Source organism: Triturus cristatus, chromosome 1_2, assembly GCF_964204655.1.
Source record: "Triturus cristatus chromosome 1_2, aTriCri1.1, whole genome shotgun sequence".
In the NCBI taxonomy this organism is placed as follows: Eukaryota; Metazoa; Chordata; class Amphibia; order Caudata; family Salamandridae; genus Triturus; species Triturus cristatus.
Genome location: NC_140580.1, coordinates 120,276,832 through 120,301,599, shown reverse-complemented (window position 1 = coordinate 120,301,599; position 24,768 = coordinate 120,276,832). Strand labels below are relative to the sequence as shown.

The 24,768-nt window shown below is 51.4% G+C and overlaps 1 protein-coding gene across 1 annotated transcript in view; it reads right to left on the bottom strand.

The window, feature by feature from the left end:
* Window positions 1-24,768, bottom strand: part of LOC146866932 (importin-9-like) — a 269,255-nt gene that overhangs the window by 20,904 nt on the left and 223,583 nt on the right. Inside the window, exon 7 of the mRNA XM_085603265.1 lies at window positions 4,837-4,956. Within this exon, the coding sequence (XP_085459391.1) occupies window positions 4,837-4,956 (120 nt within the window). The remainder of the gene's footprint in view (window positions 1-4,836; window positions 4,957-24,768) is intronic.

Sequence of the window (24,768 nt, the reverse complement as noted above, 5' to 3'; positions counted from 1 at the left end):
CGGCTCCGTCCCCCTAGTTGACCCCCTCCCCCAGCCCCGGGCACAGAGTTCCCCCAGTCCTGGACTTGTTTCCCTTCCCCCTCTTCAGATTCCTGTGGATGGTCGGGGTCCCTTATTCGAGGAGCACGTATGGTTACCTTCGATTGCGGGTTGCCTTGCGGGTGTGTTTTTTCTATGTTGTTGTGTGTGTATAAAATGAAACCGTATTGTGGGCTTAGAGTCATGTGGCTTACGTCGTTGATGTCTCCTGATTTGCTTCTCTGTAACGCCAAGTGCCCTTTTGTAAGTTTGTCAGGTGCTCCTGTCACTCTAGCGGCCGGCCGGAAGGTTGTAGGCCCATACTTGTATATACTTGAGATTGCAATAAACGGTTTCAACAAAAAAAAAAAAAAAAAAAAAAAAAAAAAGGCAAACGAATCAGCTTATAGTCAGCATGACAAACAAAATGCTTCACATATCCCAATGCATTTCGGGCTATGAAATGAGCCCTTCGTCAGGGGAATCTGGAATATATCAATAATCTTATTTTAGTGAAAGGTTAAGGTGGCAAGAAACACTGTAATGATCTTTAAAAACAGAGCCAAATAGAAGGCAGAAAAAGAGAAACAAAAAAGCAAGCTAAGAGTATCCACCACATGCAGTGGCAAGAAACAAAACCAGCATCTTGCCTACTAGTGCTATAACTGGAAACCGATTGAAAACAGAAAGAAAAAGACTTAACAAAATGCGGGGACTAAATGTGAAAATCGTGAAATACGTGAAAAGCATGGGACAAAAGTGACCGTGAATCTTAAAAGTGAGTTTAAGTGAATCAAGATCAGAAGTGTACACAGCATACCTCTAACGCTCGAGTTAATGAACTCGAAGCGAAAAGCAAAACCGACGAGAAACCTGAATTGGCTGCAGAAAAAACGAAAACTGAGAACGAGTGGGCTTAACAGTGAATTGATGAGAGAGAGAGTGACGAAATCAAATGTGTTGTTTAAAGCACATTCATAAAGGCATGACAAACACCCGTAATATACGGAATTCGTATGAATGGGGATACACTAATAATCTTGAAGCACAATAAAGTGCAGGCATATAATACAAATGGTGACTCTATAAAAACAGTGGAGACGCGAACAACCGCAACCACAAGGAGGATGCCGGCTACATCAAGTAAGCCCGCGTGTCATCTACGTCTAAATACGGAACGGTTTTAGATGGCAATAGAAATGGGACTGAAATAAGTATGAAACTTAATTGTCAGATGTAAAACATATCAGAAGGACTCGGTTGTGAGATGAGATACACTATGCATAGTAATATAAACTTAGCTCTCTGGACGTAATAGAAACTATCAATTGTTTAAATGAATTTTTAAGAATTTTTAGAAACTTGTATTTACTCTGTGTTTTAACGAATTTTAGATATAAAATGAAATGTTTTTTTATATGCCTGCTTTTATGATTTTAATGTTTAAAATCGAATAAAGCTCGTTTTGATTGATTTAAGTATGAAACCAACTCGGTGAGATCAACATAAAAATTTAAATTAAGGTGGAGGTGAAATGTGAAAATTAAAATAAAAAATGTGAGAATGAAAATTAGGGTGAGGATCCCAATTTAGCAAAAAAGAAAAGAAAAGCAGAAGCTTGCATGAACAAAAATGAACGATTCAACATAATAAATATGCGCAATAATAACGGCTACAATTATATACTGTGATATGGTAAGTGAAACATAATAAATGGTTATACATCACAAATCAATCACATATGGAATCAAGTTGCATATAAAACCAAATTAACACGAAAGTAACAAAATGTCAAATGACTAGCCAAATAGATGCCAAAATACACAGTGAGTAAAAACAAAAGTATCAAAGAAATCAATAATGGTGGACCTAATCTAATACATAAAACACCTATCTAATATTCCAAAGAACGAAATAATGAATAGAATTGCAACAATGAATTCGACATTAATTTCATGAAAAAAGCAGAAATCAACAAGCACAGAAGAGCAATATCATAAAAAACAAGACAGTTCAAATTTGTCATTCAATCCTTTCAGGAAAATCGTTTCCATAAACCAAATCCAGTGAGACTCACATTGGGATAAAACTCTGGACATGTCTGTCAGGACGAGTCTCAACCAATTCAAGAACACAAAATCTTAACTGAGCAATCGTGTGGTTTTCAGCTAGCCAACGTTGTGCTAATGGGGAACTGATAGTCTTGGTCCTAATTCTGCTTTATGTTCTGTAATGCGGGTACGGAGGACCCTCTCCGTCTTACCCACATAATGTAAATCACACAGACATTTTATCACGTAGATAACATGATGACTGTTGCAGTTGGCATTAAAATTTAGAAAAATCTTTTTACCTGAACAAGGGTGTGACAAGCATCTACCTGTGATTACATTGTTACAGTGCGAACAGTTCATACATTTAGACATCCCTTTGTGGGGGACTTGAACACTGACTACGGGTTTGCTTAAAATTTCTTTCAAATTACGTGACCTCTTGTATGCGAATAAAGGAGGATTGGAAAAGATTCCTTTAAAGTCAGGTTCTGATTGAAGCAAATCCCATCGTAGCAAAATACTCTGATCTACTACCTGTTGAGGATAACCTCGACTCAAAAACTTCTTTTTAAAGTCTTGAATGGTCTGCAAGCCTAGCTCTAAATCTGAAGTGATACGCCTGATTCTCGTAAATTGAGAAAAAGGAAGATGACGCTTCAAGGGCGAAAGCTTTGATATAACAAAGCATTATTGCGGTCAGATTGTTTTTTTAAAAATAACTAGTCTCAATAGTAGTGCCTGAAAGTTTGAGCAAAACGACCACACAAGACATTCAGTCATGAACCACATGTCCCATTTATACTTGTACTATCGCATTAATACTTTACTGAGGGATTCAGACTTAGTCATCATAAAACATAAGACACTAAAGTTATATGAAAAGGCTGTATGCAAAATGTATGAGCACTTATAAAAACAGTTTCTCACAGCATGAAAAGCATTGTGAGCAGCGGTGCTCTGAGGTTTTTCTAAATTCAATGAGGCGAATACAATCCACAACATAAGCATGGGAGTCATCCCATCTAGGACACCAGTGTGAACAAGCAGGTCTCCAGTTGCATTCGCTCAAGCAACTGATCTACCTTTTGAATTTTTAAGGAGCAATTTAACAGGAAAAAAATACAAAGCTCATAAGAAAAACAACTATCTCTGGTAAAAATGAGCCAAACCTACCACTACTGACCCCAGGCACCAAGGGAAATCAAAACATTGACGGCATTCCCCCCTCAAGGCAAAACATTTAAAAAAAAGGATAAAACCTACTCAAGGTGTCATGAGAAGATTAGCCTGATGTACAATCACCACTCTAACAGCAACTATTCAGCAAAGCTCTAATCCGTTTTGAATCTAAAGCCAGAAAGATCAATTACTTTGATCAGAGGGTACAGAACAAAACAGGTTCTGTAGGGATAGTTATAAATAGAAGACATATCAGAAGACATATCTATGGCTCAGAGGTATAGTATTATGCATCATCAGCAGAGCACCCAGCAGACACTATAGCAATTTAAATATATAACCAGACTAGGACTGTAGAAACAGAATCTCTTAGCATCAAAAACAATTGCAAAATGTAAGGCAAAGAAAATCAGCAGGATTAAGAGCAGCATCCAGCGCTGACTCTGCCTTAAAGGAAATAGAGAAACTGGATGTCTGGATGAAAGGTCAGATATTGAGTTTCAGTCCCAAGGGCTGCTAAATTGAAGGTGCTAGTGCAGCCGCCTACACATAACTCACCCTCATTAACATAAGGAGTGTAACAAGGAAGAGGGATAGAGCTTTAAGTGGATTCTTGGAAAAGCAATATTAACTAGAGATGCAATAAAAACATTGCAAACACATGTGGCCTCTGATGTTTCCATTCATGGGATTTCTAATGCCTGCAGAGAACCTCGTAGTCATATGGAAAGACTCCCAGGGCAATTAGCGTGACTCACTTTCTGCAGCCCTCTTAGGACCAAAACTAGTGGCTACCTCAACAGTTAAAATTGTGACTTCGTAAAAATTACCAAAGTAGCTTTGGTCATCAAAGCAAAATTCCAAGCCCTATTCAGCTGCATGAGCATACAAATCAAAAAATGAACAAAGCCCTCAAAAAAGATCCCTAATTAACAATCATTTTTCATGCTGTTTCCGAATGATAACATGTCACACGTTGCTACCATTGATTATGTTAAAATTGTTTCGTCTTTTTTTTATGGAGTTAGCTTAGATATAATATGCTTTGTTCTTTTTAACTGAATTGCTTACTTGAGCTATTGAGTCTATGTCAGGATTATGTATTTTCTTTTTTCGTTTATTAAAACTGAAGCCCATCACCATGGTAACACAATAAAGAACTACATCATCCATGGGTTCTTAGAGAAAAGGACATAAGTATCATGGCCAATCAATAAAGTCAGTCAGTAGTAATACCATCCTCAAAAAACAGCACTTCCCGTCTTTGCTGCACAGAAGCCAGATAAGCAGTATTTCTTGAGTAGTGTTATGTTACTGTTGTGGTGCATATTATGTATAGTTGTTAGTTATTAAAGGGTACAACAAAAAACAAAGCATGTGTTCAATCTGGGAAGGGTTGTTTGAGCACATTTTTTCAAGGTTTTGCTTGCAGTCAATGTTGTGCGCTATGATGTTTTTTCTACATGTAATTGGAGTTAATGTTCTGAAAGTTGCAGGATCGTCATGAGGCACCCGACAGAACATACAAAAACAAAAATGCTGCATGGAAAAGATGCTTGAACCTTCCAAGACTATGCTCTGTTACCTTTAGAACCTCCATTTTAAGTCCACTATCTGCAGTGGGACCGTCAGGCATCCGGAGACACTGGACAAAGGCTTCAGTGAACTGCTGCACCACGGGGAAGATGAGAGCCTTGGCTGCACCCTGATTAGGAGCGACAGAAACGGACTATTAAAGGCACATTCCATATAAAACTAATATCTTACAACTAACAGTGCAGGTAAAACAGAATAAACTTTTTAACCACCTGCAACATACAAACATTAACAGAAAAGAAAAAAATATCTGATGTGCTAAGCAAATGGGTAGTTGCACACAAATATGAGTGATATGGTAATACAATGCAATCATTTATTCAGCTTTTCTGACTAGGAGAACCTTAACCAGCAACATGGGCAGCTGTTTTAGGACAGTTTGGGTTGGGATCACCAGGTCCAGGCTCAAATAGAGATTTTCTCAGTCATATGCCTGGACATGCCCTACTGTCTTGCTCCACAAAAGAACAAGCATTTGCAATGCAATAGGTCTCGCATATACGCGAGTTTGAGCTATTGACATTGTAAATTACAATGACTTATTTTTGTTTTAGTTTTTAAAACATAAATAAAAGGCATTTTCATTTACAATGCCAATAGCTTAAACTCTTGTAAATACGAGACCTATTGCATTGCAAATGCTTGTTGGAGTTGTTAGTCATTGGTTACTGACTATCTTGTTTCATACACAATTACTTGTGCTAAACGTAGCTTCAAAAAATTCTATTCAACATTTTGTAAGGATTACATATCCAGAGGAAAAAATACCACATACTGGTCATTTTATTTTTAGACTCCCAAGTCTAATATAGTTTGGCTGCTGCATTCCACAAAACGCAATGTTACCCTCTAAGACAATATTGATTAAAGACGATGCATCGTCACTGCTAACATTCATTTACTAAATAGCGAACAAGTGAGGATTTTAGAAACCGTAGCTGTCACGTTTCCTGTCACGCTGTAGGCAAGTGGCTTCTTGAGTAACTACCATGAGACCGATCAGCTAGGACAGTTCAGAACCCCGTCATTAGCCCTGGCCTAGTTAGTTTGTGGCCCATTCTGACCTCGCTCCCATGGCAGGCATGCAGCTCATACCTCTTAAAGGGCTGTTTAGTAGTGTGCACTGCCAAAGCGGCCATCAGGCTCTGAGCAGCTTCTATCATGGCGGGGTTGCTTCATGCTAAATACCATATCACTGGTTTGCAGTGGTACTAGAATGCTGTGTAGGTCAGACCCACTTCTACTCCTTTCTCTACAAAATGGTGTGGGCTGTGGTGTCCAGCTACTTCCCCAAAAAATGCGCAGAGCTTCAGAAGATGCTGGAAGCGCACAGCCCACTTGGCGATACACAGTGTTACCCTTGTAACACCTTTATGTGGATAAAAGCGGTTAGTGTAGGTGCAGTGCTTGGAGCTGTGTGTGAAAGAGTCTGTGACGCAGTGTGTTAAAACAATTTGTGGAGATGACTAGATGTTTGGGTGAGCATGTTCTGTGGAGCAGGTTTAAGTATTCAGTGACAGCTACGAGTCTGTGCGGTCCGTGGAAGTGGTGACAAACGGTAGGTACGCGTGGTTCACGAGGGTGGGCTGAGAAAATGGTGAGCGCATTCTGCAAAGTTAGTGACAGGAGAGAATGAGCATGGTTGGTGGATCCGGCCTGGAACAGATGCTGCCGTCTCTTAAGTTCACATCCATTACCGATTTGAGACGGGTGCGAAACAATAACACGGATTTTACAGTAATTACCCAAAATGCACTTCTAAATGAGAGAGCTGAAACCAACAGCAACCCAGAGCGTCACTGACGGAGGGAGGGTGAGGGATTTAGAGAGAGAGCTCTGTTGAAAATAAGTCAGAGCAACTCCGAGAGTGTTAACATTTTATAAATAGACATGTACACGATAGACAGAATACAAGACCATCGCTTACATGGTTGCATCATGAATGTGGACAGGATCCTAAACGGGGTGGGAGAAATTCAAACAATCAATGAGAGGTCTCCCAGAGAAACTAGCAACTTTGCTCGCTTTGCCGTACACACTAAGGGGTCGAGTGCAGACAGGGAGGAAGTGCCGATGGAGGTCTGCGACGGGAGGAAAACAACAATTAACAAGACAAGCCCGGCGGAGCGTGGCAAGCACGCGCTTGGGGGCGGGAGAGCGCATTCCAGGCGGGGGAGCGGACCCTTTGAAGAGCTCCCAAAAAGCAGATTGCATGGCGGCACGATGCGCGTGATTGTGCGCGTGCTAGCCATACAATCCGCTTTTTCGGAGCACTTTTCAAACCCGCTTACAATAGTCTCGCTTTGCGATCGCTTACGCGATAGCAAGGCGAGACCTAAAAAGTATCACCACCATAAGACCTTTGTATTTATGCTTCAGTTAAATTACAATTATGAGTAATAATCTTTGTAGGGAGTCAATTTATGTCTCAATTTTATGCTACATTCGTAGAATGCAAAAACCGTCTTTGCTATTATTCACATTTAATGTAATCTTGCTTCAATAATGTATTAAATATACATACATTTAGAATAAAAACAATTAATACAAAAACCCTTATGTAGGAAACTATCCTTAATATACATCTGATTCACATTGGCATACCAGATCTTTCCATATCCTCAAATTTGAGACAAAAAGGAGACTGGTGGTGGTGCACACTTATTTAAGTGAAGCACCTTGCCTTAATCCAGACAACCCTATTGGTGATTTTAGTGGTCTTAGACAGCCAATAGAAAACTCTCCAAGTGGTAGCTGTGGAGAGCAGTCTTCATGCTTAGTCCAGAAGTAGTGTTAAACAGCTTGTTTTACCAAAACTATTCAGTGTAGGTTAAACGATTAAGAATCACTCAGTGTAGGCCTGACCGGCATGGACGCCTTTCACTGAGGCTCCCGGCATCGGTCCCCGCAAATCCTGCTGACTCCTCTCCTGGACTGCCCTGGCCGGCTCACTCGGAGTGCGGGGGTCCGCGAAGCTGCCCTGCCGCCCCGCACCGAATCCTGGGGCGCTGCGGGCTCTGGGAGCCTCCCTAGCCGTCGCGGAACCAGACCGACGGCGTGAAGTGGCGGCTGTGGAGCCGCGGCTCGGGCACGCTGAGAAATTTAGCCCGCGGCGCCCACGAGGGGTGCAGGCCTGAAACTGCTGGAGTGGAGGACGCGGTGGCCACGGGGCTGCCACGGGTGCTGCTGGCACTGGCCGGGTGCTGCCCTGCTCCGCTGACGCTGTCCGGAGCCCCGGGGGTGCTGGATCGGACCCCCCCACGTGGCGCAGAGCGGCAAATCAGGCGGTGAGTGGGGCTGGCCGCGACCGCTTCACCGGGGCAACTGTGGGGTTGGCTGTGCGGGGGAGCCTCCCCCCCCCATCGGGCCGTGTGTCGGCGGCCGGGGGGCCCGGGCCCCCGGCTCCCCCCCCTTCTCCCTCCCTTCTCCTCCTGGTTGCAGCGCGGAACCGGCTCCATCGGCCCCAGACTGACTGCGGACTCCGGGTGCGGGGGGGCCCTCGCTGATTCGGGCTGCATACCGGCGGTCGGGGGGGTGTACGTGCTGTCCCCCCCCCTTTTCCCCCCCCCCTCCATCGCTTGGACTCCCGGCTGCGGGCCCTGACGAGTGACACCGTGCCCCCCCTGGGGACTGCGGGGAGACCTGGCTAACTGTCCCCTTGGAGACCTGGGCTGCGCCGGAGGTTGCGGCCCTGCGACTGCCGGCTGGGGGGCCCCCCGAGTGGCGGCCAGGGGCCTGGAACTGGGACCTACATTGCTGGACCCCGCTTTGTTGAGAGGAGCCTGCGGACGCCCCTACGCCCAGGGGTGGGACGGGTGGTCCCACTGAGATGCCCGGCGGGGCTTGACCGCTGAGGCTGGTGCTACCCAGCCGTTCCCGGCCGGTGGTCCTCCCGGACGGGCCTCCTGTTGGTCCCGCGACAGCCCGGCTGCCCGTTGCCGTCCCGCAGGTGTATCACCGGCTAGTTGCCCTCCTTCGCTGACGGACGGCCCAGAAATGGGTAAGGACAGGGCCGCCAAGCCGGCGTCCGGGGCCACCCAAACCAGGATGGACAAATTCACAACCTCCGACAAGGGGCCCGGCCCCACGGGCGAACAGGCCCCGGCCCCCGCTGCAGACCTGGCTGCCATCCTGCAGGCCATCAACTCGTCCCGCGCCTCGCTCGAGGGCATGGTGGGAGAGGTCAAAGTGGACGTCGCTCTTCTCCGGCAAGATCTGAGGAACGCCACCGCCCGCATTTCGGAAGCTGAGTCCCGGATATCCACGGCCGAGGACGACATCCGCCATCTGCAAGATCAGGTTCGGGAGCTGACCACCCACTCTAAGGAGTTGCACCGCCGGGTCGAGGATGCAGAAAACCGCGCTCGACGCAGCAACCTGCGCTTAGTGGGTTTCCCGGAGGGAGTTGAATCGGGCCGGGCGGACAACTTCATGGAGCGCTGGTTCCGATCCTGGATGCCGGCGGACAGCCTGTCGGCTTCGTTCGTGGTGGAGAGAGCCCACCGCTCCCTGGCCCCCAGGCCCCCAGGGGCTCCACCCCGGCCGTTCATCCTCAAGCTCTTGAACTTCCGTGACCGAGATGCCATTCTCCGTGAAGCCCGGCGCATGGATGCCCTCCACTATCAGAACCACAGAATCATGGTCTTCCCGGACTACACCCGCGAAGTCCAGGAGCTGCGCCGCTCCTACACTGAAGTGAAACAAAAGCTGCGCTCCCTGGGACTCCAATACCAGCTCCAATTCCCGGCCCGCCTCCGGGTCGTCTTCCAGCAAAAGACTCTCTTCTTCGATACACCGCGGGCGGCCTGGACCTGGTTGGCGGAGGAGCACCCCTTGCAGCGCTCTGGGCGCGGATCGCCTCTGGGTGCACGGGGGAGACGGGGGAGACCCCGGACATCGAAGACCCGTCGGCGGCATCGCACATTGCCCCGGGAGCGCACAACGGGGGAGGCGATCACCACGCGCTCTGGGGGCCGGCCAAGCCAGAGATCGAGAACCTCCTCGGCCTCATCAGCCGCACACACCAGTCCCGTGGCGGATGGGCAGCGGGCCGCGTCACCTCGGCTCACAGGCCCTGCAACCCACCCGGTCGAGTTGGTGGACACTTCGGACCTCTCTCGCAGCCCTACCATTTGACTTTCTTTGCCTACCTTTGGGGTGGGGGGGGTGGGAGATGCCTGGGCGGGGGTGGAACGCCCCGTTGTCAGTGTTGCTCTGGGCCAGGGCAGGTAAATCAGGCTTGACTTTTGATGTATCAGGGGTCCACTAGCGCTCAAGCCCAAGCGTTTTAGTTTGGTGGTTCTTCCATTTGGTTCGGGCGACAGATGCTTCCGTTTTTGAAGTATAGGGCGGGGGGTGGGGGGTTGGGGTTGGTTTGGGGTTGTTTCTTCCTCGTTGGGGGGATTTTGTTGGTGGGGGGTGACTCCCTCTTATCTGTTGTGCTAAGGTATCATGTACTGTCTATCCCGCTCTCTCACCCGACGCTCCGCTGTCCTTCCTTTCTGGGAACCTGCTCAGACGCGCCTCCACTGGCCCACTCTTCTGTCCTCGACTATGGCTGACCCACCTGTCCCTAGGGCCGCCATGCGCATACTTTCCTGGAACGTCAATGGCCTCCTGGATCGTTTCAAACGCATGGCGGTCCTCAAATATGCACAACGGGCAGAGATCGATGTGCTCCTCCTCCAGGAGACTCACTTGTTGGGTAACAACTGCCCCTTCCTTGGCCGTTACGGTTATGACAGGGTATGGCACTCAGGTTTTGCTCGGGGATCCCGGGGGGTGGCCATATTGCTTCGCAAGTCCTTTCCCTTTGTCCTGACTCGGGTGCTTTTGGACCCCCAGGGTATGCTACTGGTGGTGTGTGGCACTCTGGAGGGCCGACCCCTTACCCTGATGTCCCTCTACGCGGCGCCGTCCCTCCTGCCGTCGGCCCTTTCCCACGCAGCGGATATCCTCCCGACACTTCCTGCAGGTGCCCTCATATTTGGCGGGGACCTTAACGCTGTCTACTCGCCCCACCTGGACTCGACGGGTCCGGTCTCTTTGACCCGCGTCGCCCGTGCAAAACAGCTCTCATCTTGGGCGGAATCACAGGGCCTCTGCGATGTCTGGAGGATCTGGCACCCGCAGACGCGCCAATACACCCACACGTCGGCGGCCCATCACTCCCATGCCCGGATCGACCTCATCTTCGTGCCCTCTACCGACTGCGCGGGGGTGCGGGACGTACGCATTCTCCCGAGGGGCCTTTCGGACCACTCGCCGGTGCTCCTCGCTCTCGGCCCCCCCCCCCTCTCTGCCCGTCCGATATGGCGTCTGAACGCCTGGTTCCTTCACGACAAGGCTTTTCGGAAGGCGGTCGGGGGCGAGATAGCCGACTACTACTCTCATAATGAGGGCTCTGTCGTCTCCCCCGCCGTCCTATGGGAGGCCGGCAAGGCGACTGTTCGGGGCGCCGCTAAAGGGCACCTGCAACGTCAACGACGGGCTCAATCCCAGAAGCTCGCGGAATGTGAGGCCCAGTTCTTAGAACTGGAGCGTAGTCTGGGAGACTTAGATGATGCCACACGGTCTCGTCGCTTGGCCTTCCTGCGGGAAGAGATTCGCCTGCACTCCCTGGAAGCGGCGAAGATCCTATGGCGCTCCTCGGTGGCCCGGGTGTACGGTTGGGGAGACAAAAACGGCACTCTTCTCCACCGCCTGGCGACCTATCCCCGGGCGGGCAGGATCATTCCAGCCATCGCGGACCCTGCAGGTGGCGTCCACACGGTCTCAGTGGCGATAGCCCAGGCATTCGCTGACTATTACTCCCAGCTGTACCGTCTCCGTCCGTCCACGCTCTCCCTGGAGAAGTTACTGGGAACAAACGGGGCGACACTAGCGCGGCTGCAGCCTGAGATTTCTGAGACCCTTGATTCGCCGATCGAGCTGCAGGAGATTGAAGAGGCGATCGGCCGCCTGGCACCTGGGAAGACCCCGGGACCCGACGGGTTCCCCCAGGAGTACTACGCTCACTATCGTTAGACTCTGGCCCCGAGGCTTCGGGACCTCTTTGCGGCCGTGGTGGAGACGGGTTCGTTCCGGCCCAAAACGGATACAGCAACCATAGTTGCCCTCCCCAAGACACAGCCTCCCTCGCGGTCCTGCTCCGACTACCGGCCGATATCCCTTATTAACACAGACTCAAAATCTATGCCACGGTCCTGGCACAGCGGTTACGCCCATCGCTCGCCTCCCTGGTCCACCCAGATCAATGTGGCTTTATGCCGGAGCGGGGGACCAGACACTGTCTACGGCGCCTCCACCTCGCGATGGCGCACCGCGGCCGCCTTTCCCCCTATCTGGCCCTCCTCTTGGTCGACTTTGAAAAAGCCTTTGATTCCGTGGGATGGGCGTACTTGGGTGAGGTCCTGGAGCGTATGGGCTTCGGTCCCCGGTTCCGAGCCATGGTAATGGTCCTCTATGCGCACCCGCGGGCCCGTGTGTTGGTCAATGGGGCACTCTCTCGCCCGTTTCCCATAGGCCGGGGGACGCGCCAGGGTTGTCCGCTCTCGCCCCTCCTTTTCGCTCTGGCGATGGAACCCCTGGCGGTGCTGATTCGCGCGGATCCCGTTCTTCGCGGATGGGAATGGCCAGATGTAGCCCCCGACAAGATCGCCCTATACGCGGACGACGTCCTCCTCTATCTCTCGGACCCAGCGACCTCGGGACCCCGGGTCCGTCGGATCCTCTATCGATTTGGCCAAGCGTCGGGTCTTCACCTGAACCCCAAAAAATCCGTTCTAGTCCCGCTACACCCGTCGCGGGAATGTTTCGACTGGCAGTCGGACATTCCCCTCCGGAGACTCTCCTTTAAGTACCTGGGGATCTGGGTCACCCTCCTTCCGGAACTCTGCTGGGCCCTTAATGTGGCTCCAGTAGTCAACAAAACCAGGTCAGACATGCTCCGGTGGCAGTCCCTCCCATTGAATCCGCTAGGGAGAGTCGCTCTATACAAGATGATGATCCTCCCCAAGTTTCTTTACATACTACAAAATACTCCATGCCCTTTTCCGCGCCCGTGGTTCCGAGACCTGGATAAAATGGTGACCAAATTCCTTTGGGGCGGCGGTAGGCCTCGGCTGGCCTTGGATCGATGCAGGGTCCCCTCCTATGACGGCGGCCTGAGCATGACCAATCTATATCTTTATTATCTGGCCACCCAGTTACTGGTGATCCATGACTGGTTCTCGGGAGGCTGGGGCGACCCGGCTTATCGTCTCGAGGTGCAATGCCTTGGGTTCTCCTCCATCCAAAACATGCTCTATGGCACAACGGTCCCCCTATCACTCCCCGACGTCGCGCGGGCTCCCTTCCTCGCGTGGCGCGTGGCACTGCGGCACACTAGATGGTCGGGGACGTCCACGCAACTCACTCCGCTTTGGCACGGGACATGGCTGCGGGAGGTGGTGGGATTGGCTGGCTTTCGGCAGTGGGATCTTCTTGGTATCTCCTGTCTGGGCGATTTATGGCGTGGGAGCCGCATGTGTTCCTTCCAGGAGCTTCAGACCCGCTTCTCGCTGCAGCCCTCCCAATTCTACCGCTACCTTCAACTGCGCCACGCGGTCCGGGCTCACGTTCCTCTAGACTCCAGACTGCCTTCCCATAGCCCACCTGAGGCTCAGGTGATGCTGGGGTATCTGGGAAAGGGGGGTATATCCCGCATTTACAAATCCCTGATTAACAATACCCCGGTGGACTGGAGCGGGCTCAAACAGCGATGGGAGGCCTGGGTGGGACCCCTGGATGAGGTGGACTGGAGGGACGCCCTTATGGGCCCTCGGTCGCTTACCACCTCCGCTAGGCTGCGGCTCATCCAAATCTACTACCTCCACACCGCCTATCTGACTCCGGACCGCCTGTATCGGGCGGGCCTCCGTGTGGACGCCTCCTGCACCCGTTGTGGGGTGGCTCCGGCAGATTTTTTCCACATGGTGTGGTCTTGTTCCCGTCTAGACGATTACTGGGCAGCGATCGAAACTGTGCTAGCGGAGGTCTTGGGTTGGGAGGTTCCCCATGAGCCTAGAATGGCCCTGCTGGGCATCATGGACGGGATGGACGGGTCCCGTAACGAAAAGTACTTCCTCACCACTGCCCTTATGGTGGCTAAGAGAGATATAGCGGCAGTATGGTCACAACCGGACCCGCCCAGAGTGGCTACCTGGAGTAGAGGGGTGGATTGGTGTGCGGCCCAGGAGCGGTCGTTGTGTGCTGCACGGGGCTGCCCCAAAAAATTCCGCAAGATATGGGGCAAATGGCTGGGGGGCATGGTTTGAAAGGTGGGGACGCAGAGGGTGGGGACGGAGGATGGGGGAGGGTGGGAGGGTCTTTGCAATGGTTTATTGATGCTTATCCGAATGCAGTTACTGATGCCTTGTTCAATGCACTGCTGTATATCATTCTTGATACTGTTCTTTATGCCGCAAAACACAATAAAAATTTGTTTATCAAAAAAAAAGAATCACTCAGTGTAGTTATAAAAATAAGTATATTTATTATACACACTCACTAACACGTTAGTATATCTCCTACCTGGATATATCAACACAATACACCCAATAATTTAAATGTAAGACAGGTAAGTAGCACAAATATTTACACAAAAGGAGGTAAGGCGAATGTCAGTCGCAACATTTTTACAAGCATAATATGTGGTTGCAAAGGGAGCACAAACACCATTAAATCTGCCCTCACCCACAACAAGTTGTGGCATGCTTCATCATAGGGCTGCTACTAAACGCCTCTGCGCAAGCCAACGCTAGAGGCAGAGCAATAGGGAGGGGTAGACCATACAAACAAAGAGAAGAAAATAAGAGGATCCTACAAAGGTGCAGACAGTGATTTAAAACGGACTATGAAATATCATCATAATAGTTTTATCCCTAGATTCCCTAGTCATGTATAAAAAAAGGATATATGAAATACCCTCGGATGGTGGTGGTGTGAGTGGATTATGTACTCACCACCCCTCCGTTCTGCATAGAGGTCAACATGTTTGTCGGGTGCAGCGTTGTGACCAGCAAGTTGCAACAGACTCAACAAAAGCAAGAGTCAGAGCTTGCCCCGAGCAAGCTGGGGAGCCCACTGAAGCCAAAGAAAACCTTGAAGAGGACCCACAGGCTGAAGGCACAAGAGTCGCAAGAGCACCTCAAGCAGCTCACCAAAGATGCAGGCCCATGGTGCAGAGGATGCGGTGAGGACAAAAATCTTGGCAAGAAGAGATGCTGGAGGCTGGAGCTTCTTGTAGCCCGAAGATCTCTTAAGGACAGAGTCAACAAGTCTTGGCAACGGCAAGTCGACACGTAGCACAGGGGTTCTGTTACAGCGGTTCTAAAGAGAGATAATAGCCTCAAACATGCTGAGAAGACAGTGCAGGCTTCGAGGGAGTTGCATAACCACCACCTGTGTTGCTGAGCCTTTCGGAGTCCATAGGACGTGAGGAGCAGCAGACTGGTCAGCTTGGTTGCAGTACTTGCAGATGCAGGGGAGTGACTCCTGCACTTCAAGGGAGATTCCTTTGGGTATCTGATGCCCACTGGCCTGGAGATGAACCTGGATGAAGCACAGGCACAGACTAAGCAGAAGACTGGCAAGATGACAAGACCAGGAGAAGTAGGAGTCTTCCTTGATGTAGTCTCAGTTCCAGGCGAAGTCCAACTAAGTCCAAGGTGTCCGGACGGTTGAAGTGGTTTCGGGTTTGAATCTTGTCCCACGATAAATCTGAAGAGCCACCCACAGGTAATCCCTTAAGTACCCTAGGGAGAGGGTTGGGACAATTCGAGTATCCCTCCAGAGGAGGGGCTGGACAGACGGTAAGATACTCCCATGTCCTTTGTCCAGTTTTCATGCAGGGCGGGAGCCGATGGCTCCCTGAACTTTCTCAAACTGGAGTATGCAAGGAGGGCACCAAATATCTCCTTCAAAGCAGTCTGGTGGCGCTGACAAGCGCCCCCACCCCAGCCCAATACACTAAGTCCTGTCTGGGATGTGATCACACCTCCCTGTGGCAGGAAACCTATTGTTCTGCCTTCCCCTGCTCGAGTTCAGCTCAGCAGCAGGAGGGCAGAAACGTGCCTGTGGTCAGCAGCAGCACTAGCTTGCTGTTAGACCCTGAAAGGCTAGTACTGGGAATACAGGGTGGCACCCTAGGGGAGCCCCCAGTACATGGGGTCGTACATCCAAAACAGGAATTGGTGTTGGGGTAGGATTCCAACATGTTTGATACCAAACGGACGAGTTACTTACCTTAGGTAACGATGTATCTGGTAGAGACACAGTCCAGCCGCAGATTCCTTAACTTAGAATATCCGCAGGTGTCAGACTGGATCTGGAAAACTTTCCGCAGCCGCACCTCTGCGTGATGGGGGTGGCGCCATATGGCTCCCTCCGGACGTCGTCCACAGACGCGACGTCAGTGGAGCCATATGAGCCCCTCCTGGCGCGATGATGTCAGTTTTCGTCTGAGAAACTTTTCTGCGCCACACCGCGGAGCCACCACCAAAAACTGAGAATATGAGAACAGTGTGCGAAAAAGATGAAAAAGAAAAAGAAATTGAATGGTGAAAAAGAGCAACATAAAGGACAGTGCCAGGCACTGTATACTGAAAAATAGTGAAGGGAAAGAGCAGAGCACCGCTCTGAGAAGCAACCCCACAAAAGCAAACGCTAAACCCGCCCCGGAGGCAGAAGATGATGTGAACAAACATCATGGCAGATGACAAAGTCTGCAACCACAATATATAACTGTGAAGGGCAACAAGTCCGGAACACATGAGCAATGACAATCCACCACATGTGGGCACCAGAAAGGGACGTTGTATCTCCTGTAAGAGACCCATAGACTGAGGCAGAGAAAATAGACTTCAAACCAATGGACTGCAGGGGAGGTAAGAGACCCCAAGGCGATTGAGAAAGAGGGGGGGGGGTGAACACGAGTAGACCCCACACTGGCCGACCCAGAGCGTAGGGATGTAAAGGACATGACACATGAGCATGCCGCCCATTCACGAGAATGGGTGGAGCAGAGCAAGCAAAACAGAATGAAGCATCCCGTCTAGGAGTGAAGTGAAAGAGGTCACCCAGGAGAAAGACAAAGCCACCCGGAGGGAGGCGAATGCGGGGAAACCAAACCTGAAAAGGTCCTCGTAGAACAGGGAGGATGGGCGGGCGTTAAGGAATCTGTGGCTAGACTGTGTCTCTACCAGATACATCGTTACCAAAGGTAAGTAACTCTTCCATCTGATAGAGACATCTAGCCACAGATTCCTTAACTTAGAATAGATACCAAAGCCATACCCATAGAGGAGGCGGGTCTGCGACTGAACCCCACCAAGTTCCCGAGTGGACTTAGCGGTCAACAATGTGACGAAACACAGTGGGGACCGCAATGCCAGCGCAGTCAACACCAGACCACGAAGCTCTGAAAAGAGTGGAAAACAATGGGAGGCAAAGGTACCACAAGCCGTCAAAGAACAGCACGAAAACCTCCGTATGTATACCGGGTTGAGAGAAAAAGCACAGAGCCAGAAATGTCGGTGCAGAAGTGAGAGTTCATGGCTTTGTAAAAGAAGATGAACTGAGCCTAGGGTCCGATGGATCCACAGGATCCGATGTGTCGACAGGAAGCAAGACCCAGAGGGAGGACACTACGGTATGACAGTCAGCGCATACCGGTTGAGTATGCACAACAGTGGAAAAAGCACTGATGAACCTGCACCAGCTAAGATACGTGGGGCAGCATTGGCAGGATGCCGACCCATGGCCAGAAAGTGACGGCATTACCAGAAACACAAGACACTCCAGTACGCAGTCGCTCCTCCACAGGAGCATACCAAGCCTTTCTTGTAGAAAGGCAGCTAACACAGTAGCCAGCAAGTACCTCACAAAGGTAAGTCTTAACCCCGGCAAGGGGGCTTCCTCTGGAGCCAAGCTCACAGAGGACTGAAATAAAGGAAGAACCAGCTGTACTGAACAAAGGCAAACATGGCGGAGTAGCCGCCTAGACCATCTGGGTATTACATCATAAACCCAGGGTCAAAAACAAACAAGGCAATGCTGCCTATGAAGAAAAAGCAACACAAAGTCACACAACGCGTGAAAAAGATAGGCCACAAGGACGAGAAAGCCAGGCCGCATGGGCTAGAAAATCACGGGAGACCAGACATGAGGAGGGAGACTGCTGAATCAGCGTGACAGTCAAAAAGGTCCAGGCCATTGAATGGCAGATCCCGAAGAGCGTCCTGAACATTGTCGGGAAAACGACTATCGCGCAGCCATGCATGACGGCGTGAAGCAACCGACAGGGCCATTGCCCTACCCACAGTGTCAGTAGAGTCCAGGGCCGATCAAAAGGAAAATTGTGCCATTCCCTGGCCATCAAGAAGGCGGCGATGCAAGTCAGCCCGGGGCCCTTCTGGGAGAGAAGGAAGAAGGAGCTCAACCAAATCCCAAAGGCCAAAGGTAGCACGCGCGAACACGCAAGACGTGTTCAAGGCACGGATGCCCGCACTGGCTGAGGCAAAAATGTGATGCCCACATGTCTCCAGCCACCGAGACTCCCTTGTGGGAGGTAGCATCAGCAGAGCGGAAGGTGAAAGCTGCTTGGACAACCAGACCCTGAGCTCTAGCGTGAAGGAACAAGCAGACAGGATCGTCTGGGGCCGGGCGATGCCGGCGAGCAATGGTCCGATCAACAGAGGAGGATCGTGCCCAGGTACCGAGCAGACTAACAAACAAAGACCCACCAAGGGGCAGCAGTGGCTCCATGTCCACAGGCTCCATGTGGAGGAGATCCAGTAAAGGATCAGAGGGCAGGGAAACCACAGAGGGCTGCAAGCGAAGAATATCGGCAGCCCTGCAAACAGCCCTTGCGTAAGCTGCACTAGCCTCTGTCGCCATTCTGGGGGGCGACAACAAATCATTGGTCAGTTATGGTTGGAGGCTAACCCGTCCACTAGACAGTAAAGGTAGAGCAGCCGGAGGTTGATCCGAAGACCATGGAATGCTAGGCACCTGCACCAAGGGGCACCGAAACGACCCTGGGCACGGTGAGCCCAGAGGGATCTCATCCTTCTGTAACAAAGGAGCCGTAGGTGCCGGCACCGGCGTCGTCTCGACGTCTAGAACCTCCAGAGGGTACTCAATCTGGGCGCAGCTTGACAGTGACTCGACCTCCACCTGCGGGGAGGAAAGAGGTCAACAGGGCATCGAACTCGGTGCCGCAGCCGACGTCAGCGCAGGAAGCCACACTATGCGGTGACTGCACGGGTGGGCTGAAGAGACGACTGGGATACCCCTCCGGGCCGTGTCCCGACATTGTATTGCACGCAGCCGGTGCCGAGGACGAATCCGCCGGCGAAGAGCCGATATGAGTGCCTTCCTCCTCTGAAGGCGAACCAGGGAGAGGGGGTGACCCAAAGAAAGACTGGAGAGCCTTTGAATAGGCCTCCATTTGGGTCCTTGTCGCTCTGACACCCGGGAAGGCTGGGTATGGAGGAGATGACTCCTGGGCGCCTGTGTGTAACGCCCTGAACGTCTCAGGATCGTTTAACAGACACGACAATGAGGACGCAACCACTAGTGAAGGGTTAGTTGTTTTAATGAAGGCAAATATAATACAAAGAATAAACAAAAGTTATAGTCACTGGAATCCTCCAGGCTAAGTACGTTACCAGCCCACAGCACGGATGGTCCTAACCGTCCTCTGCATATACGCCGGTCCCGGCGTATGCCAACAGAGGGCAGAAATGAAATGGCCGACAATGCCAATCGGTAGGCTGTGAGGGGCACGAAGAGTGTTGGGGAGAATCGAGGAGTCAGGGAAACACCCAGCCGGGGTCTCTACCTGAAGGGAGCAGCCGCTCAACCTCTTCCTCAGACTGCACCGGGACGCGGAGTCACCTCCTGGTGATGCGTCACCGATACCCCAATCACAAGCAAGAAGACTGAACCGAGAGCAGCCGCTCGATCGATCCTGTGGACTTCCGAGTCTGTAACGCGGCAAACACCTCCTGGTGTGCGTTACAGCTGGCAGTCCCTGTGTCTCTGGTCGGGCTGGGAGTTACGACTCCAACCAGCAAAAGCGCCACTGCGCTTGGACTCAGCCGAGTCAAAAAGCGAAGCTCAATGGTTGACCGGTAGAGCTTCCGGGTCCTTCACAGGTGACGATGGGGCAAGACACGGCCCAGGGAGTAACGACTCGACCTACCTCCGTTCTTGCCTTACTGGAGCACCACTCTGGAACACTGCTCTTCACGAAGCAGGTACGTCGGTGTGAACACAATATCCGACAGCGTTGTACCTCCCGGTTCCTCCCTTTATAGGGAGTGTTTTCCTTGAGTTATGTAACAGCTCTCCTGTTTACATAAGGGCGTGTTTCCTTGAGTTATGTAACAGCTCTCCTGTTTACATAAGGGCGTGTTTCCCTTGAGTTATGTAACAGCTCTCCTGTTTACATAAGGGCGTGTTTTCCTTGAGTTATGTAACAGCTCTCCTGTTTACATAAGGGCGTGTTTCCCTTGAGTTATGTAACAGCTCTCCTGTTTACATAACCTCTCAACCGCTAAGCATCCTGGGAGATGTAGTCCGTTTTCGCCGGTTACCGTTTTCCTCCCCTCGTATGACAGGAATTCTTGACAGTACATCCTCCCTCTCAGCGGCTCCCCACGGGTCCAGCGCTGGCAGGAAAACGCCGATGGAACAAGGAGACCAAGCGCGGAGCATGAACCCCTTCAGCCGGTTCCCATGAATGCTCCTCCGGGCCATAGCCTTTCCACGCAACCAGGTACCACAGCTTCCCCCTGCGCCATTTGGACGCCCGTATGCCCGACACTTCATACTCCACCTCCGACTCCACGCATACCGGCCGAGGTGTCCCAGACGGCTTGGAGGGTGCTGGTTTGAGCAATGATACATGAAAGACAGGGTGTATCCGCAATGACTGGGGCAAGCACACCTTCACGTTCACGGGACCCATACACTTGGTAATTCGATAGGGGCCCATGTACTTGGGATGGAACACACTGTTCTTTCGAAACCTCATGTTTCTTGTGGATATCCAGACGTAGTCTCCAGTGCGGTACAGTGGCCCGGGCCTTCTCTTCCTATCTGCCGCAGCCTTGTATCTTCTCTTGGCCTCTATTAGGACAGCCCTTGAGCGCATCAATGTGTCTTTTATGTGTGCCACCCTGTCCGCTGTGGCGGGAATCCTGTCCTCTCTGAACGGATGTAGAAATGGCAAGAACCTGGGATGTTGGCCATAGTTGCTATAGAACGGAGATGACTGTGTGGAGCTGTGAGTGGCGTTGTTATAGGCTATCTCTGCAACCCATAGCAAGTCGACCCATTCTTCCCTGCCCTGGTCCACAAAACATCGCAGATACTGTTTGAGCGTTTGGTTCAGGCGCTCGGTTTGGCCGTCCGTTTGAGGGTGGTAGCTGGTGGACAGGGCGGTCTTAACATGCAGCGCAGTGCACCAAGTCTTCCAGAATTGCGCAGTAAACTGCGACCCCCGGTCCGACACGATCACCCCAGGTAATCCATGCAGTCGTACCACATTCTTTAGGAGTAGTGACGCCAATTCCCCAGCCGTAGGGACTCTCTTGCAGGGGATGAAGTGCCCCATTTTCGTCAAGTAATCCACCACCACCAGTATTGCCGTCATCCCCTGGTCTACCGGTAGGCCCACCACGAAGTCCAGTGATATGCTATCCCATGGTCTATCCGGGGTTGGAAGTGGATGTAAGAGCCCTTGGGTTCGGCCATGGTCGGCCTTCATGGTAGCACACGTAGGACACTCCTGTCCCCACCTCCTGACATCCACTCTCATGGTTGGCCACCAGAAATGCCGTCCCATGCTAGCCACCGTTTTTTCAAAGCCCAAATGACCTGCGCATGGAGAGTCATGGCACCAGATGAATGCTTGTTTCCTTAGCCTAGGCGTGGGTATCAATAGGCACCTGCCCTTCAGGGGTGTCCCGTCCTTCAGCTGCCATTCTCTGTGACTGAGGAGCCACCTCCGCCATGCGAATGACCTGATCCCTCTCTTTATTCCCCTCAGGAAAGTATCCGGTTGGATAACCCCCAATACCATCCTCGGGGAAATGATGGAACGCTCGGTCGCAGGCAATGGTTCCTTAACTGCAGATTGACGGGACAGGGCGTCCGCCTTTCGGTTTTCCGTCCCCGGCCGATATGTGATGCGGAAGTTGAACCCCGCAAAGAAGATCATCCACCGCAGCTGCCTGGGAGAAAGGTGTCTAGTGGCCGTCATGAACTGTAGGTTCCGATGGTCCGTGTACACCGATACCACATGTCTTGCCCCCATCAACCAATGCCTCCATTCGGTGAAGGCGTCCTTGATTGCGAGAAGCTCCTTCTCCGCAATATGGTAGTTGCGTTCGGCGTCGTTGAGTTTGCGGGACATGTACGCAACGGGATGAAGCACCCCTGTGTCGTGGTTGCGTTGGGACAAGATAGCCCCCAGCGCCACATCCGACGCGTCCGCTTCCACCACGTAGGGGAGATCCGGATCGGAGTGAGCCAACACCGGCGCCTTACCAAAGGCGCTTTTCAGGGCCTCAAAGGCTTTGTTCGCTTCAGGGGACCAGACAAACTCCTTGGACTTCCTCAGTAGCTGTGTGATTGGGGCCACCACTCCTGAAAATCCATCTATGAACCGCCTGTAAAAGTTGGCGAAGCCAATGAAACTTTGGACGTCCTTCACGCTTTGGGGCACCGGCCATTCTTTCACCGCCTTGATCTTTCGTTCTGCCATCTCCTGTCCCTCTGGACTCAGCATCACTCCGAGGAATTCCACGGATGTGACGTGGAAGTCACACTTGCTGAGTTTACAAAACAGCATGTTTTCCCTCAGCTTTTGGAGCACAGCTTTGACGTGGTGTACGTGCTCCTCCACACTGGACGAATAGATGAGGATGTCGTCGATATATACGACCACGTAGATATCCAACTCCTCTCTGAATACCTCATTCAAAAAGTACTGAAAGGCTGCCGGGGCGTTGCACAGACCGAACGGCATGACGAGGTACTCAAAAAGGCCGAACCAGGTCTTAAAGGCGGTCTTCCACTCGTCTCCGTCCCTCATGCGCACCAGATGGTATGCCCCTTTCAAATCCAACTTGGTGTAGATACGAGCTTTCTTGACCTGTTCCAGAAGTACACTGATGAGAGGCAAGGGGTACCGATTTTTTATGGTTATCGCATTCAATGCCCTAAAGTCCACACAGGCTCTCAGCTCCCCATTAGCCTTCGGGATGAAGAAGAGTGGCGAGGCGGCCGGAGACTTGGACGGGCGGATGAATCCTAGCTTGAGGAGTTTATCCAGGTACCCCCGGAGATGCACGTTTTCAGGCTCCGTCAGGGCATACAGCCTGCCGCTGGGAACGCTGGCCCCTGGCACCAGGTCGATCTGGCAGTCAAACTGTCTATGTGGTGGTAGCACTTCCGCCTTCACCTCATCAAATACATCCTCAAAACTGTGATAAGCCTGGGGGAGAGCCACATCTTTTTCTGCCGCTGTAGCCACCGTCTGACTCCCGCTCTCATCTGCGTCAAGGGATTCCGTTCTTATTCCACAATGCAGGATGCAATACGGTGACGTCATTTCGATGCGATGTGTTGGCCAATCCACAAAGGGGTTGTGTTTCTGTAGCCACGGCAATCCCAATATGACGCCATATTGGGGCGCTCGGATGATGTTAAAATCGATTTGTTCCAAATGGTTCCACCCATATCTCATCGGAAGGACCCCCGTGTGCTGCCCGATGGGCCCCGTCACCAATCGCCTTCCGTCTACAGCATAGACGTCTTCGGGTACAGCTTTGGGAAGAAGCACTAGCCCTAGCCTGCATGCCTCGTTGTGGTCCATAAACATGCCAGTGGCCCCTGAATCCTCCATGGCCACAACGGGTATCCACTGGTCATGCACTCCCACGTGCACCTTGATAAACAGGTGTCGTTGTCCCTTAGTGACCGAGTTGGAAAGTGAAGGGATGGATGAGTGACTCCGAGATGCCCCTTCTCTGGTCTTGGAGTCCTCTAGTTTTCCGCCGGTATGTCCACCACGGCTGTTACCGACCGGTTGGCCCGATAACGTGACGTCTTCGGTTTGGCAGGGCATTCACGTACGTAGTGGCCTTTTTTGCCACAATATAGGCACAATCCTTGTTTACGGCGTGACTCTTTCTCCGTGGCTGTGAGGCTCGCTCGTATTGCGCCGATGTCCATGGGTTCTCCCTTGGATGCGGTGGAAGTTTCAGGACTTCCCACCGTCACATAGGATGGAAGGGATTTTCCTTTTCTCCCATGATCCCCCTTTCTTTCACTTAGCCTATGTTCCTGCCGTAATACCAGGTTGATAAGGCCCTCACATGTCTTGGGTTGAGGGTCAATATGAGCCACGGCGTCCTTGAGCTCATCGCACAGCCCTTGATGGAAGAGCGCCGTCTGTTTAGCAACAGGCCACTTGGTTTCCGCAACCAGCCTTCGGAACGCGTTGAGATACTGCACCAGGTCGTTGGATCCCTGTCTCAACTCAAGCATTTCACGGTCCGCCGTGTACGAGTCAGCCCTTCTGTCGAATACCTTCAGGAATTCCTTGCGAAAAGCACCCCAATCACATAAGAGGGGGTCGTCCCTGCTCACCAGAGGTACGGCCCATTGTGCCGCGTTTCCCGCCAAATAGGATATAAGGAAAGCCACACGAGCCTGACTCGTGGGGAACGCCTTTGGTTTGCACGATAAATGTAGCGCCACTTGTGTGAGGAATACCTGCACTGTGTTAGGATCCCCACTGTACCTCTCTGGTGTCGCCAAGGGGATGGCTACCGGCATTTCCACTACTACCGCAGGGGTCTGATTC